This window comes from Oryctolagus cuniculus, chromosome 8, assembly GCF_051225735.1.
Source record: "Oryctolagus cuniculus isolate XC-2025 breed Fujian yellow rabbit chromosome 8, ASM5122573v1, whole genome shotgun sequence".
Classification (NCBI taxonomy): Eukaryota; Metazoa; Chordata; class Mammalia; order Lagomorpha; family Leporidae; genus Oryctolagus; species Oryctolagus cuniculus.
This window is the reverse complement of record NC_142874.1, coordinates 146735867-146751297: the sequence shown is the minus strand read 5'-3', so window position 1 is coordinate 146751297 and position 15431 is coordinate 146735867. Positions and strand designations below refer to the sequence as shown.

Here is a 15431-nt window from a genome sequence, read left to right as displayed (position 1 = left end):
GGGAGTGAACCAGCAGATGGAAGACCTCTCTCTCTCTCTCTCTCTCTCTCTCTCTCTCTCTCTCTCTCTCTCTGCCTTTCCTTCTTTCTGCATGTGACTCTTTCAAATAAATAAATCTTTAAACAAAAAGAAAAGAAAATTGGTGGCAGTGCAGGAAGCAATTCCATAGCAAGAGAGCTGCAGAGGGTGAGGGTGCAGGGCGTGTGCACACAGCATTGCCCAGGAGCGCACTGGCACAGATGGGAGCTCTGAGGGTTTGTTCACAGCGGGGTTGGGGGTTGTGGGAAGCAGTCCACTCTAATGATGGCCTTTGTGACCCTGGCCAGATGAGGAGTACGAAACCAGAGAACTTACTGAACCAGTCCACAACACTAACACCATGAACTGAAGTCAACAACAATGACTTTGACAATTAACTCCCACCATCTACAAAACATAGCTAAGAACAAACTTCAACACCAAGAAAAAAAATCAGCTGGAGCAGGCACTTGCCAAAGTGATTAAACCAATTCTGGGCTGGGTTCAAGTCCTGGCCCCGCTTCCTGTTAATGCACACACTGGGAGGCATCGGGTGATGTCACGGGTACTGGGTCCCTGCCACCCATGTGGGAGTGCTGACTTCAGTTCTTGGGCTCCTGGCTTTAGCCTGGCTCAGCCCTAGGTATTGTGGGCATTGAGTGGTGAACCAGGGAACCAGATGTGTGTCTGTCTGTCTCCCTCTCTCTCCCCCCTCTACTTTTCAAATAAGTAAAATAAGTTAGTTTTTACTAAATCGGTCAGTGACAGACGAGGCTGATAGGATGTGTAATTTTAAGGTGAGAACACTAAAATGGACCACAAAATGTTCACCAAACTTTCTATGTCACATTCGAAATGCTTTGGAGGAACCCAGTTCTCGGTAGGGTTGAATGTGCAGGTGCAGCCGAGCCTTTTCAGCCCAATTTAAGAACTTGTGGAACGACCTCAGATGTGTCCTGTGTGGCTCTCACTGCATCCGTATCCTAATTTAGACCTGGGCTAGCAAGGCAGGTGTGCAGGATGAAGTCCCCAAATCCAAATTCTGTCTCCACTGGTAGTCAGGCGTGAGGTTCTCATGGCCAGGACAGAATCAGTGTGAGGTCATGACCTGCTGGGTATCTGAGCTCCTGCCCAGGCACAGCACATGCATGTGTGTGCGCACGCCACAGAGCCCACAGTTCAGGGTTAATGGGAGCGCCGCGACCATTCTGGCAATTCTGAGCAAGGCACAAAATGATATTTGCCTTTGAGAGTCAGAACTGCCAACAGAACTGGTTTTAAATATCCCTATGTCAACTCTTTCTAATATGTAATTAAATACTACGGATAATTCCATCCATTCATTTTTGTAAAAGTGGAATGTAACAGCATACAAAAGCCCAATGATAGCTCTCAATGGTTGATGAAATGATACTCAAGCCCTTGTTGAAAAACACCTGGCTCTCACCAACCATGCAGATGAAAATCCAGCAGTCACATGAAAACTGCTGCTTCAGCACAGGACGGGGCACTCCCCTGGGCAGAACCAGTAGTCCAGAGGAGATGTGTCCCCACACCATGAAGGGCTAGAGGAAGCCCCTGGAAATTCAGTCAAGGGCACAATAATTACCCGACAACCACCTATGAAAAGCTGTAGCCATCAAGGAGGGGAACACACGGATCACACTTCTTCCAACACTAGCTTACCACAAAAAAACTGTATTTAGGGACTGGCCTTGTGGCGTAGCAGATAAATTGCTGCCTGCAATTCTGGCATTCCATATGGGCACTGGTTCAAGACCCAGCTGCTCCACTTCTGCTCGAGCTCCCTGATGATGCGCCTGGGAAAGCAGAAGATGGCCGAGTGCTGGAGACCTGGATGAACCTTCAGTGTGGGAGACCTGGACGAACCTCCAAGCCTCCGGTTCTGGCTTTGCTGCCATCTGGGGAGTGAACCAGCAGACAGAAAATCTCTATCTCTCCCTCTCTGTACCTCTGCCTTCCAATTAAAGTAATATTTTTAAAAAAAATTAAAACCAATATTTATATGTAAACAAAACCACTTCAGTTCTATAAAAATAGATCAATTTCAACAGGAAATAGAGAGGACTTTTCCAGTCCAGAATTCGTAGATAGACTATTTCAATTCACATACTATAAAAGATATCTGCAAAGCAGGTGGTTCACTAACTGTTAGCAAGCACTGCACCAAAAATGGTCAGTAAAATTGAATAACACCAGGCAAAGAGAAAACTATGAAAATGGAAATACTTTTAAAACATATGAAAAATAACAAATTATGAAAAAATAAGTAATATTCCACAAATAGCAATGAAGTTGAAAACAAGCTTTGCACTTTGTTTTATTTTGCTTGTCAGTGTGCACGGATTGAGAAGATTGATAATTATCCTGGTTTACTGCTGCTATGCAAATGAAATCACCGCTTAGGCAGCGCCTGTTGGTGTGGGGCAGGAGCGAGCTGTCTTCTCTCCGGAGGCTCTCAGGGGTGGGGGCAGAGCTGTATCCCTACAACTGCACCTCTCAAGTCTGCTCCTCGCTGGCTGTCAGCTCTCAGAACTGCAGGTCACCACATCCCGGCCCTGTGGAACTCTTTCTTTGCTTTTTTTAATTAAAGATTTATTTATTTATTGAAAGGCAGAGTGACAGAGAGAGAGAGAGAGAGAGAGAGAGAGAGAGCGCTCTTGCATCCATTGGTGCACTCTCTATGTGGCCACATAAACCATGGCCGGGCTAGCCCAAAGCCAGGAGCCAGGAACTTTATCTGCGTCTCCCACACAGGTACAGGGGCTCAAGCACTTGGGCCACCCACCACTGCTTTCCCAGGCACACTAGCAGTGCGCTGAATCAGAAGTGGAGCAGCCAGGACCTGAACCAGTGCCCATATGGGATCTGACATCACAGGCAATGGCTTAACCAAGTTCGCCAGCACGTTGGCCCCCGACCCCTTCACTCTCAAAGCCTGCAGCAAAGACTCCTCTGGCCCTTGAGGGGCCTTTTCCAGGATGAACTCAGAGGAGCAGGGACGTGACCACGTGTCTGGGCCACACCAGAGACCTCGTCAGCTCAGAGCCAGACATTTGCTGTCCACAGTGCAGGGTAAATGTGAGGTCAGCCTTGGCTCCTCCTGAGTTCTTCCTTCTGGGCCGTAAGCGCTGTCTCCCCCCACATCTCTGCTCACACCACCCTTCAGTGTACCTATCTCTGGGCTGTCACCCCCACCCCCCGCCTTTGTGAGACTGGAGCCGCTGGGCGAGTGGCCACCCTCAGGACTTCACATTAACTTGGTCACCTCTGTAAAGGCCCCAATTCCCAGGAAGATGACATTCAAAGGTATCAGAAGTTGGGAGACCAACATATCTTTCTGGTGAGGGGCACACGATTCAACCCACAGCACAGGCTGGCGACTGGAGCCATGCACTGGTCCCTGGGCTCTGTGTGTGTATGTGGGGCATGCCCCAGAGACACTCTGTGCTGGAAGTGGGGGAGTGCCACAGACTCTCTGTGCCGGAAGACTTCCCTGTGACTTGGCCACCTCCTCTCTGCAAGTCAAATACAACCTCTGCAAATTTCTGCCTGGGCTTCCTCCCAACAGCACTATACCTGCTGCTCTTCCCATCGAGGAGGGCAACTGGTGACATGGCTGAGCCATCGTCACGGATTCACTAATCTATGCAAATGACAACTAGGTTCCACACTGTGGAAAATGCTGGAATCCAAAGATAAAACATCTACTTTGAAGTGGTGCGAGGTGTCGTGTGTGGATTTCAAACACATTCTCTGGCACCTGCCCCTAGGGCCCCTGGAATGCCTGTGAAACCAAGGTTCCGTGCTCCTGGACTTGCTCATTTCAAAATTCAGTATTAACTATGTCACTGGTGCACCTTGAATGGTAAGGGGCATTTGTGGGCAGAATAGTTGGACGGATGGGCAAGGACACACATCCTGCCCAACACTGAGCCATGTGTGCACACACAAGGGTGCACGGACACAAGGACACACATCCTGCCCAACACTGAGCCGTGTGCACACACAAGGGTGCACGGACACAAGGACACACATCCTGCCCAACACTGAGACATGTGCACACACAAGGATGCACGGACACAAGGACACACATGCTGCCCAACACTGAGATGTGTGCACACACAAGGATGCATGGACACCAGGACACACATCCTGCCCAACACTGAGCCATGTGTGCACACACAAGGGTGCATGGACACAAGGACACACATCCTGCCCAACACTGAGCCATGTGTGCACACACAAGGATGCATGGACACCAGGACACACATCCTGCCCAACACAGAGATGTGTGCACACACAAGGGTGCACGGACACAAGGACACACATCCTGCCCAACACTGAGACATGTGTGCACACACATGGTGCATGGACACAAGGACACACATCCTGCCCAACACTGAGCCGTGTGCACACCAACGACACACATCCTGCCCAACACTGAGCCATGTGTGCACACACAAGGGTGCATGGACACAAGGACACACATCCTGCCCAACACAGAGATGTGTGCACACACAAGGATGCATGGACACAAGGACACACATCCTGCCCAACACTGAGCCATGTGTGCACACACAAGGGTGCACGGACACAAGGACACACATCCTGCCCAACACTGAGCCGTGTGCACACACAAGGGTGCACGGACACAAGGACACACATCCTGCCCAACACAGAGATGTGTGCACACACAAGGATGCATGGACACAAGGACACACATCCTGCCCAACACTGAGCCATGTGTGCACACACAAGGGTGCACGGACACAAGGACACACATCCTGCCCAACACTGAGCCGTGTGCACACACAAGGGTGCACGGACACAAGGACACACATCCTGTCCAACACTGAGACATGTGTGCACACAGAAGGGTGCATGGACACAAGGACACACATCCTGCCCAACACAGAGATGTGTGCACACACAAGGGTGCACGGACACAAGGACACACATCCTGCCCAACACTGAGACATGTGTGCACACACATGGTGCATGGACACAAGGACACACATCCTGCCCAACACTGAGCCGTGTGCACACCAACGACACACATCCTGCCCAACACTGAGCCATGTGTGCACACACAAGGGTGCATGGACACAAGGACACACATCCTGCCCAACACAGAGATGTGTGCACACACAAGGGTGCACGGACACAAGGACACACATCCTGCCCAACACTGAGACATGTGTGCACACACATGGTGCATGGACACAAGGACACACATACTGCCCAACACAGAGATGTGTGCACACACAAGGGTGCATGGACACAAGGACACATATCCTGCCCAACACTGAGACATGTGCACACACATGGTGCATGGACACAAGGACACACATCCTGCCCAACACTGAGATGTGTGCACACACAAGGGTGCACAGACACAAGGACACACATCCTGCCCAACACTGAGCCGTGTGCACGCAAATGTTCTGTGGGTACCTAGATCCCCTGGAGACAGAGCACAGGCTGCTGGCAGAAGCGGACAGCTGAAGGATGCCTGCACACACATACAGAACAGGTGTCTGTCACCCTGATGTCATCTGGGTGGATGGGACTGTCCCCGCCTGCTGCCCAGCTGAGAACCTCTCCCAGTGGCCCCACTGCCTGTCCCCGCCTGCTGCCCAGCCTGGGAACCTCTCCCAGCGGCCCCGCTGCCCCTCCCCGCCTGCTGCCCAGCCTGGGAACCTCTCCCAGCGGCCCCACTGCCCCTCCCCGCCTGCTGCCCAGCCTGGGAACCTCTCCCAGCGGCCCCACTGCCCCTCCCCGCCTGCTGCCCAGCCTGGGAACCTATCCCAAGAGCCTGCTGCCTGTCACCTGGCTGCTCTCTGCACTCGGAGTCCCATCTCCCTGCTGCTCTTCAGCTCTCTGGGCCAGGAGATCCTGAGCCAGGACTCCACGTCAGCAGTCTCCACCTGCAGCTGCAGTGCCGACGCCGGCTGGCCTGGCCACTCCTGTCCTGTCCGGGCAGCACTTTGTCCTGGATGTGCCCCTGGCATATTCAAATGCCCGCTCTCACACGGGGAGGCTACTGCAGCACCTCATTGAGGAGAGACCATAACCTGTTCTTCAACGTCTGGTGCTATGGTCAAGGGCACACAGGGTGCTGTACTCTTCCCACCCCTTCACCCTTCCTTGACTGAACAATCATTGTGAGTCAACGCTCCATGTTCAGGACCCGTCCTCCGTCCTCAGAGTTGCCCATCCTGGGCTGGAAAGTTCTAGACTAACCCTCCTGGGCTGCCCCTTCATTTCTGAGAGCAGAAGGAAGAGGAGGCGTCAAGGACACGTGCTCTTCCATTTGCTTTGGGAATCTTTGGAGTACTCAGTCTCGGGCTTATTTCTGAATGTCAAGCACATAAAACCGTTCCCTAGGGCGTTCCGCTGATGAAAGACACAGATGATCTCTATAGCACTCTTATCCACAGGACACTTGATCCTCTCACGATAAGTTATCATGTTCTCTACGGTGTCTTGTCCAGGATGGTGAGGGTTTCCTCTCGCTACTGCTACTCTACACACCTGCCCTGTGTGCACGCTTCCACTCACTCCTGTTTTCATCATTAGCCACGTTTCAGACACAGGGCAACACGGGGCTTTGTGACACACGGTGTGTGCCAAGCACGGACGGAGGAAACACGTGATCTTACTCAATGAATAATGACACTGGGTTTCAGCTTGTGGTAGAGAAAGATTACACCGCCTGGGTAAAATTCCTGAGGCACAACTGGCAAATGTGGGGAGACCGCCGGCACTGCTGAGCCGTGCCGTGCCTCCCGGGCTGACCGCGGCCCAATATGAGGTCAGGAGTCTACGCAATGCAGCCCACAGGTCCAGGCCAGCCTGCAGCCCGCTTCTGCACAGCTCACAGGCTCAAAGGATTGAGAAATACAAGCCAAGAATCCGTGAAAGAAAGCACCTGTGACACACGAGGGCCAGAACACACACCACCTGGCCCTGTAGGAAAGCTGATCTCCAGCATCAGTTAGGATGAGGAGTGAGAGACGGTCACAGGCGCTCAGTCACAGGAACGCCGTCGCCTCCGCTGTATACCGCGCCCGGCTCAGGGAAGACCCTCCAGGCTGCCGCCTCGGCTGTGTACCGCGCCCCGCTCAGGGAAGACCTCCGGCGCGCACGTCTGCTGTGTACCGCGCCCCGCTCAGGGAAGACCTCCAGCGCGCATGTCTGCTGTGTGCTGCCAGGGCTCGGCTTCTCACCTGGTGCTTTGGTGTAGGCTTCACGCCAACCAGCGAGTTCACTGAACCCCAGCGGTCGAGTCCCCAGGCTCTGGTCACACAGCCGGGAGATGCTGGGGCAGAGGGCCCCTTGCTGCACTGCGCACATCCCACTGTGCAGTCCCCACAGCCCAGCTGCGCAGCCCAAGCCCCACAGCAACATGGAGGGAGGATCAGGGTGCGGCGGGATTAATGGGACATGCAGACTGGGCGATTTGTGTCCAATCATTTAGAATGTGGCCGACCTGGTGACCATCGCTTAGCTTCACACAGTCACATAACGGAGCATAGAAGGCCACTTGCAACTCCAGAAATTTCTATCTAGATTTAGATCGCTAGGTCTAAACTGATGGCAGTACAGGATTGTCATGAGGATACAGACATTCACAGAAACAAGTAAATATACGTATGGGGAAAAAGCCAGGAGCCATATTTTCCTGAGCTCGTAACATTCCCACTGAAAATCCTCCCAGGCAATTTTTTTAAAAAGAACAAAAGTGTGCTCTTGCAGTCATGCGATGTATAAATCCTGTTTATTCTTCCATAAGAAAACACTGAACGGTGTTCAAATCACTAAGGAAAAAATATAACAGCGACTCAAGGATAATTTATATGTTAAATCAGTTGATTCACATGGCAAGCTCCCAATGTCACAATGATGCACCTACCCCCTAACACTAACCTGAATTACTGCCTGGTTGCACTGATGGTTTATTGATGACTGACCTCCTACTGGTACAGCTTTACCCACAGGCCCTGGGCATGGCAGTCAGCACTGGGGCACGGCGGTCAGCATCGAGACCAGGAGCCCCCTTTTCTACCATGGCACCCCAGACTCCTGGCCTCCCAACTTCCCATGCAATCACCAGGGCCTGTTGATGCTGTCGCCTAAATACTTCCAGTGTCTCTTCTCAGTATCACTTCCCAACACCTCCCGTGCTCAAACACACATTTCTAGAGCCTCCTTCCAGTTAGGACCCACTGCAGTCACACACACATACACACATACACACGTATACACATATACACACACACATACACACACACACATACACGTACACACATACACACATACACACGCATACACACATACATGTGGGGAGCAACTGGGAGCAACTTGGACTAGACTAAGTTACTGGAATTAAGACTTATTCTATGCATCTGCTCTCCCACAATATGGCGCTGGGAGAGGAGGAAACAGCTTCTACACAGCTGCCTCCAGTTCAACCAATAAACTGTAGGACCTGCTCCTGATTGGAGGAGAGCAGCATACTCGGCGTGTGGGTAGCAGAGTTGGGATTGGTGGAAGAGGACTATAAAGGAGGAGAGAGACAACATGCACCAGGAACATCTATCTGAAGGAACACCTGTGCAGCCCCCGAGAGAGCCGGCCGGCGGTGTGCCGCTCCCCCGCGGAAGTGGGGAAAGTGGCAGGGGGCCCGCCCTTCCACGGAGGTGGAAGGGACGGTAGCCAACCCGGGAAGAACCAGCAGCAAACCCGGGGAGGGCCGAGCAGACAAAAGAACAGCGCAGGGTTTAGTGTCGTTCCTCCACGAAGACGGGGAGCGACACATACATACACGTACACACATACACACACATACACACACGTACACACATATACGCGTACACACACATACACACACGCACACACATACACACACGCACACACATACACACACAAGCACACATACACACACATACACATATACACACGCACACACATACACACACACAATGTACACACATACACGTACACACGTACACACATACATATACACACACGCGTACACACATATACACACGTACACACATACACACACGTACACACAAACACACGTACACACATACACACAAACATACAAACACATATATACACACAAGCACACATACACACACGTACACACATACACACACGTACACACATACACACATACACACAAGCACACATACACACAAGCACACGCACACATATACACACACATACACGTACACACATACACACACATATACACACACACATACACACCATGCCCTGGCCAGCAAAGCATCTACCCTCCTAAAGTGCAGATGTCACCACACCTTCCATAGACTTGCTTCAACCCTGGACAGAAACCTAAGGCCACCCAAACATGCAGGTGAGGACTCCCGGGCCCTGCCCCTGCCGACGGCTCCAACCTCATCTTCCACCACGACTTCTCCGAATGCCAGCTCAGATGCCCCTCCCCGGGACAGGATCCATGCCCGCCTGTGCTACTGCCATTCAGTGCCGACCTGCTCTTGCTTCCGACCTATGGAGCTGTGGTCCCACGGGCCCATCAGAGCTGTAAGATCTGTGCCTGTGTCTGATTCGTCCTGGTACCTACAGTCCTACCTCAGGGAGTGAGTCTGAGCTGAATGAAAACAGGCACAGCATCCTTACAAGTGCCCTAGGTTTCAGCTCTGCATCTACGATGCTAATCTACAGAGCCACATGACTAAAATCACTTCACTTCCACACCAAGGTTTATGATAGACCTGTGTTTCGTCAGGGATGAGAGTGTGGAGCAGGAGGCGGGAAGCCCTCTGGGATGCCAGCATCAAATTCTGGTTCCACCCCCAGTCCCAGCTCCTTCTAAAGCACACACAGTGAGGCAGCGGTAGTAGCTCAAGTACTTGGGCCAAGTGCAACACACGTGGGAAACCCAGACGGAGTTCCCAGCTCCTAACTCTGTCCTGACTCAGCCCTGGCTGTTGCAGAACCCTGGGGAGTAAACCAGCTGAGAGTTCTCAGTCCATCTGTCTGTCTCTCTGTTTTAAATAAAGTAAAATAAAATAAAATAAAAAGCAAGACAAGAAAAAATACGAAATACACTCTTCTCCATAAACGGCCCCTGCACCTGTATTAACCGTTCGGTGGTGTGTCTGAAGTCCGTAGGTTTCAGAGGTAATGCTGACGTGATTATTATTCTTATTCCCCAGTTGTGTATTTAATACAAACCTGATAGCCAGGGAGAAACAAGTGAATGTAAGACCTCCATGCTGGTTTGGGTGGGAATAGTGTGATGCTTTATCATTTATCTGAGGTTGCAAATTTCTTTTCCCCATGGAGAGTTCCAAGCATTTAAAAGAGGCTTCCTGGTTTTTCTTATTTCACCACGTTTGATTTTGAATTGTCAGCAATTCAGGACTACACAGATGGTGACAATCCACCTACATATATTAACTCTCTTTGGACAAAACACAACTTTGTGTACTTCTTTATTTTATACTTTATTTGTTTTCATTTTATTTGAAAGGCAGAAAGAAAGACAAAAACAGACAGAGATCATCTATCTACTGTTTCAATCCCCGAATACCTGCACAAGCAGGGCTGGGCCAGGCTAAAGCCAAGAACCCACAACTCCATGTGGGTCTCCAACACAGGATGATGCTCCAAGTACTTGGATCCCTGCAATCCCCAAGGACGACCCAGATGAAGTCCCTGGCTCCTGTCTCTGTCTAGCCCTGCCCTGGCTGTTGTGGGCATTTGGGGAGTGAACCAGTGGATGCAAGGTCTCTCTCTCTCTCTCTCTGTCTGCCTTTAAATAAACAGATAAAAAATCCTTTAAAAAGACTTATAATACCCTCTCCGAGACACCACATTATTCCCTCTCAAGTGCTCCCTGAGAGAGCAGGCATCTCCCGTTGTGTTGTCCTCGTGCATGACCCTGGGGGACCAGCAGGACACCCCGCATGCGCCCGCTTGGTACCCTGGCTGCTCCTCTCCTCACACGGAGGCCCTTCAGCACCGGCGTGTTTCGACCTGGAGAGCTCATGCACTCAGGCTCTCAGCCTCCAGAGGACGATTTCAGGACTTGTGCACCGAGGCCTGCGCTCAGGGCTGCTCGGGGCCGGGCACTGCCGGGCCCCGGCTCTGTCACTGGCGCTCTGTTCCCACGGCAACAGGCAAAGCCCACAGATGCTCTCCCAGCGGAAGCAGGCCCTCCTGTGTTGGAACCCACATTGCAGTCATGGGTCAGCGAAAGCAAATGTGGTGCACTGTTCTACAAGAAAGGGCCTCTTCTTTTAAGGGGAGGCTGTCACTCCTGATGACGCGTGCGTCTCCCATCTCTCTTTATACTTGGTTTGCCCTGAAGAAGAACTTCTGTGGGTAGGACATAAGGAATGCAGGCTAGGTTGTCCGATCCCCAACTTCTGGTTGGAGACACATAAAACTGACGGATACCTACCACCCTCACAGAGCAGTACCAGGAAAGTCGACACAGCTCATGGAGAAGAAACAGAAGGAAGCCCAGGCAGACGCAGTCACGGCCACACTTGACCTTCAGAGGCTGACAGATCTCCTATGCTACAAAGCTTGACAGGACAAAGCTATGGGGGCCTTCAATTCATGCTAAAATGCTGCGTCTGACAGTCTAGGTTTTTATGCACACATGGACTAAATGCAAACATCAAACAAACAGGCATGTGATACTGAGTCCACTGTAGGAAGCCCTAAACTACAGTAAGGAAAACGAGTCTTTCAGTAACGCATATTTTAATATAACTGCCATGAAAAAATAGTGTTAGTCTTAGTCAGATGATGCATTATTTACTGCGTGATTTAAATACAAGTATGTGTTAGAAAAAGTCTGCCCAGAGTCCAGCGGGGCTTGGCGGGGCGACACAGACAGCAGTAAATGCTAGGAAAGCTGTATTTGTACCGCTGTAAATCAACACTCAGTGTTTCCTTACCTTTCATCCCACGTCACCGCTTCTCTCGGTTCCAAAGTGGGATCTAAAGGAGCCACCAATGGAAACCAGGGTCTGAGGCAGAAAGCCCCTTTCTTACCGTGGCACAGTGGCGTGAGGGCATCCCACTGGTACACGCCCCCTGCACTCCGCCTACAGGTGGCGTTGCTGTGGCCAATCATCCGGTACCCGGGCTTGCAAAAGTAGTGCACCGTGCTCCCCACTGCTCCTGAGGTCCTGTTCACAACACCGCCATTCTGCAGGGCGTGGGTCACGCTGCAGTAAGGTGCTGTGGGCACACAAACACACATGTGAACCACAGCTTGGGCCGGCACTGTGCACAACGGGTTACGCTACTGCTTGCGACACCCACATTGCACACTGGGGCCAGGGCTGGAGTCCCAGATGCTCCACTTCCAGTCTAGCTTCCTGCTAATGCAGCTGGGACAGCAGCAGATGATGACCCAAGTGCTTGGGCCCTGCCACCCATGTGATGGACTCTCATGGAGTTCCTCAATCCTGCCTTCAGCTTGGCCCAGGCCTGCCTATTGCAGCCACTGGGGAGTGAACCAGCAGATGGAAGACCTCTCTCTCTCTCTTCCTCTCTCTCTCTCTCTCTCTGCCTTCAAATAAATAAAACTTTTAGAAAGGGAGGTGCAGGCATTTGTCATAGTGGTTAAGATAACACTTCAGGAGGCCACGTCCATATCAGGTGCCCAGGCTCAACACCCAGCTGCACTCTCGGGTCCTGCCTCCTGCTTCTGTTCACCCCAGCAGGCAGAGGTGAGGGCCCAGCCACCAAGCCCCTACCATCGACACAGGAGACCTGTTTCGAGCTCAGGCTCAGCAGTAGACACTGGGTGAGTGAACCAGTAGATGGAAGATCTCTCTCTCTCTCTCTCTCTCTCTCTCTGTTTTTCCAATAAATTAAATAGACACATAATAAACAAATGACATTTGCAGAGCTGTGACTGCAGTTCGGTGACATGAGATACACTGTAGGAAGACCTGGGAGAGAGGAGCTGGAAGGCTCCCCCAGGGCGGAGGGTGAAGGCGGGGATGCCGATCGCCCGACCTACGCTGGGTGCCTGTGCTGAAGTCCTGCACAAAGGTGCAGAAGACTTACACGCTCATCAACAATTTTCTTAAAACATGGAAAACACCGTGACGAATCAGACTTGCAACCTTCTCCAAAATTAGCCATGAGACAGGACACTCTAAGGAGCCCACAAGGGGCAGTGAGACCCCGGAGTTCTCTGGGGTCATCAGTGTCTTAGGGGAGGGCTCAGTCTTCTGAGGGCTGTAATTTGCGTGGGCCCACTTCCTCTTACCCTGTTTCTTTCGTCCCGAGGATCCCTGGATATGTGTGAGATCTGTGACACACACAGATTTAACTTCTGTCTGTCTGTATGTGTCTGCATAGAGGCATACCCACATGCGTGCACGCACATTTCTACACACATGTAAACATGTGCCTCATAAATGTTTTCTATGTGTATTTCCTGATCAGAATATAAATTCGTTTGCCATCTTTACCTAGACATTAACAGTTCCGCAACTCACCCAGAACAACACGTGGAGGGGCGAGGGGCAGGACGGCATGGGACAGTAAGGGGACGCCGACCACGACACGCAGCACCTGCTCGGGTCCTGCTCCAGTGAGGGGAATGAAGGCCGAAGCTCCAGCTGCGCACGCGGCCAGCTGAGGCTCGGGAATGCAGGGCTCCTGAAGAAGGCCACCGGCAGCCACCCGGGGTGGGTGGAGCCTGGGAGGGCTGGAGTTCCTGGACATCCGGATGGACTCCCAACAGCGATTCCAGCACAAGCTCCACAGAGTGGACAAAGGACTTGGGTGGCCTGTGTCCCCGCCACACAGTCCACTGACTTGCCTGCTGGTCAGGTGCCTGCTTGTGTTTCCCCCCTCAGATTCCATTTCCTGGTAATCAACTGCATTGCCCCTGTGCCTGAGAGACCAGTGGTTCACGTGGGCATCGCAAACTCCACCTGGACCTGCCATGGGTGCCTGCAGGGCCTGTCGTGGGCCACAGTTCCCTGCCCCTACCCAGGTATTTTAGGATCCCTCTCACTTAGTCACTGCCTGGAAGTTCCTGTACTCAGCTCCCGACGGACACCACGGAAGCGCCAGCCTTCAAGTAAGGATCTGAGTGTTCATGTGAGCGTCAGCAACTTCACACACACTCATACATCACACAGGTACCCACCCGCGGACGGAAGACAAAACTGGACTCTCCTCCCGGTACAGTGCAGCACAGAGAATGCTCTGGGGCGTGAGAATGAAAACAGCCCTCAGGGCGGGAGGCCGCCCTCTCAGACACAGGCAGTGGGGCCTGTCGGCAGGAGGAAGCTCACCGCAGGGGAGACAAGGAGAATGCACTGGCAGTCCTCCCACACCGATCACTGTCCCCCACTGGAGACAATCCTCCAATCATCGCCCTGCTGACCTGCTGAACGAAGGTCTGGCTGCGTTTGATTGAACTTCCCGGAGGAAGCCACCTGAGTCCCGTGCCTGCTGTCCTCACATCGAGGGCCGTTTCAGGAGCTCGGTGCTCAGCACCCGGTCAGGACGTCCACCCTGGGAGAGTGGCGCCTTCTCGCGGGACGCACGGGGCCTTCCTCCTCCTCCTGTCTGTTTTCCGGATGTCCTCTGCATGCAGGCTGTGAAACGCCATCCCCTCCCGAGACTCACTCTGTGGGTCTCTCGGGGAAGACCTACCTACATGCCTTCTCGGCTGCCCAGAATGGAGTGTTCAGGAAGGTTCAGCATTTTTGCTTCGAAAATAAAATGTCCTCAGGAATCAAGGTTGTCTGCCTACTGCTTTGTAGGGCAGTATGAACCCTGACATCGGTCCGATCATGTAGACAATGCACCCAGGATTTAATATAGCATAAATGGACTGAATAATCGCTAATTAACTGATTGATACAGTTAACATAAATAACTATTAGTGTACAATTATTAACATATATGTAAAAATGGCAAACAATTTTCATTTTTATCAGAAAATAGGCATCTAAAATATATGTATTATGTATGTATACATATGTAAATATGCATGTACGAATATGGTGTGTATGCATATACACAGAGACATACATACAGAAAAAAGTCATACCACCAACCATAACAGAGTACAGCATCACAATGCCATTATTTCTTCCTGTTGAGACTATGCCATTTTATCTACTGGGAATCAGCTTTGCTTTTTATGGTAGGCAATTCAATGTTTATAATGTTAGCAATTAATTTAAAAATATGACTTCAAACTTCCTAACGTTGTTTAGTAACATCAGTAAGAGTGGTTGTCTATCATGCTATTTCTGTTGCAATGAATGATTAACCTTCAGGAGTTAGATTTATATTGGAAGTTGCTACTTAAGGTTTTTCCTTAATGCATTGGGGCTGGTATT

The 15431-nt window shown here is 51.5% G+C and overlaps 1 protein-coding gene across 2 annotated transcripts in view; it reads right to left on the bottom strand.

The window, feature by feature from the left end:
• The window catches only part of CSMD1 (CUB and Sushi multiple domains 1), a 2062046-nt gene that overhangs the window by 103015 nt on the left and 1943600 nt on the right, over positions 1-15431 (bottom strand). For both annotated transcript variants that reach the window (XM_070047233.2, XM_070047234.2), the window contains exon 49: positions 12103-12291. In XM_070047233.2, the coding sequence (XP_069903334.2) occupies positions 12103-12291 (189 nt within the window). The remainder of the gene's footprint in view (positions 1-12102; positions 12292-15431) is intronic.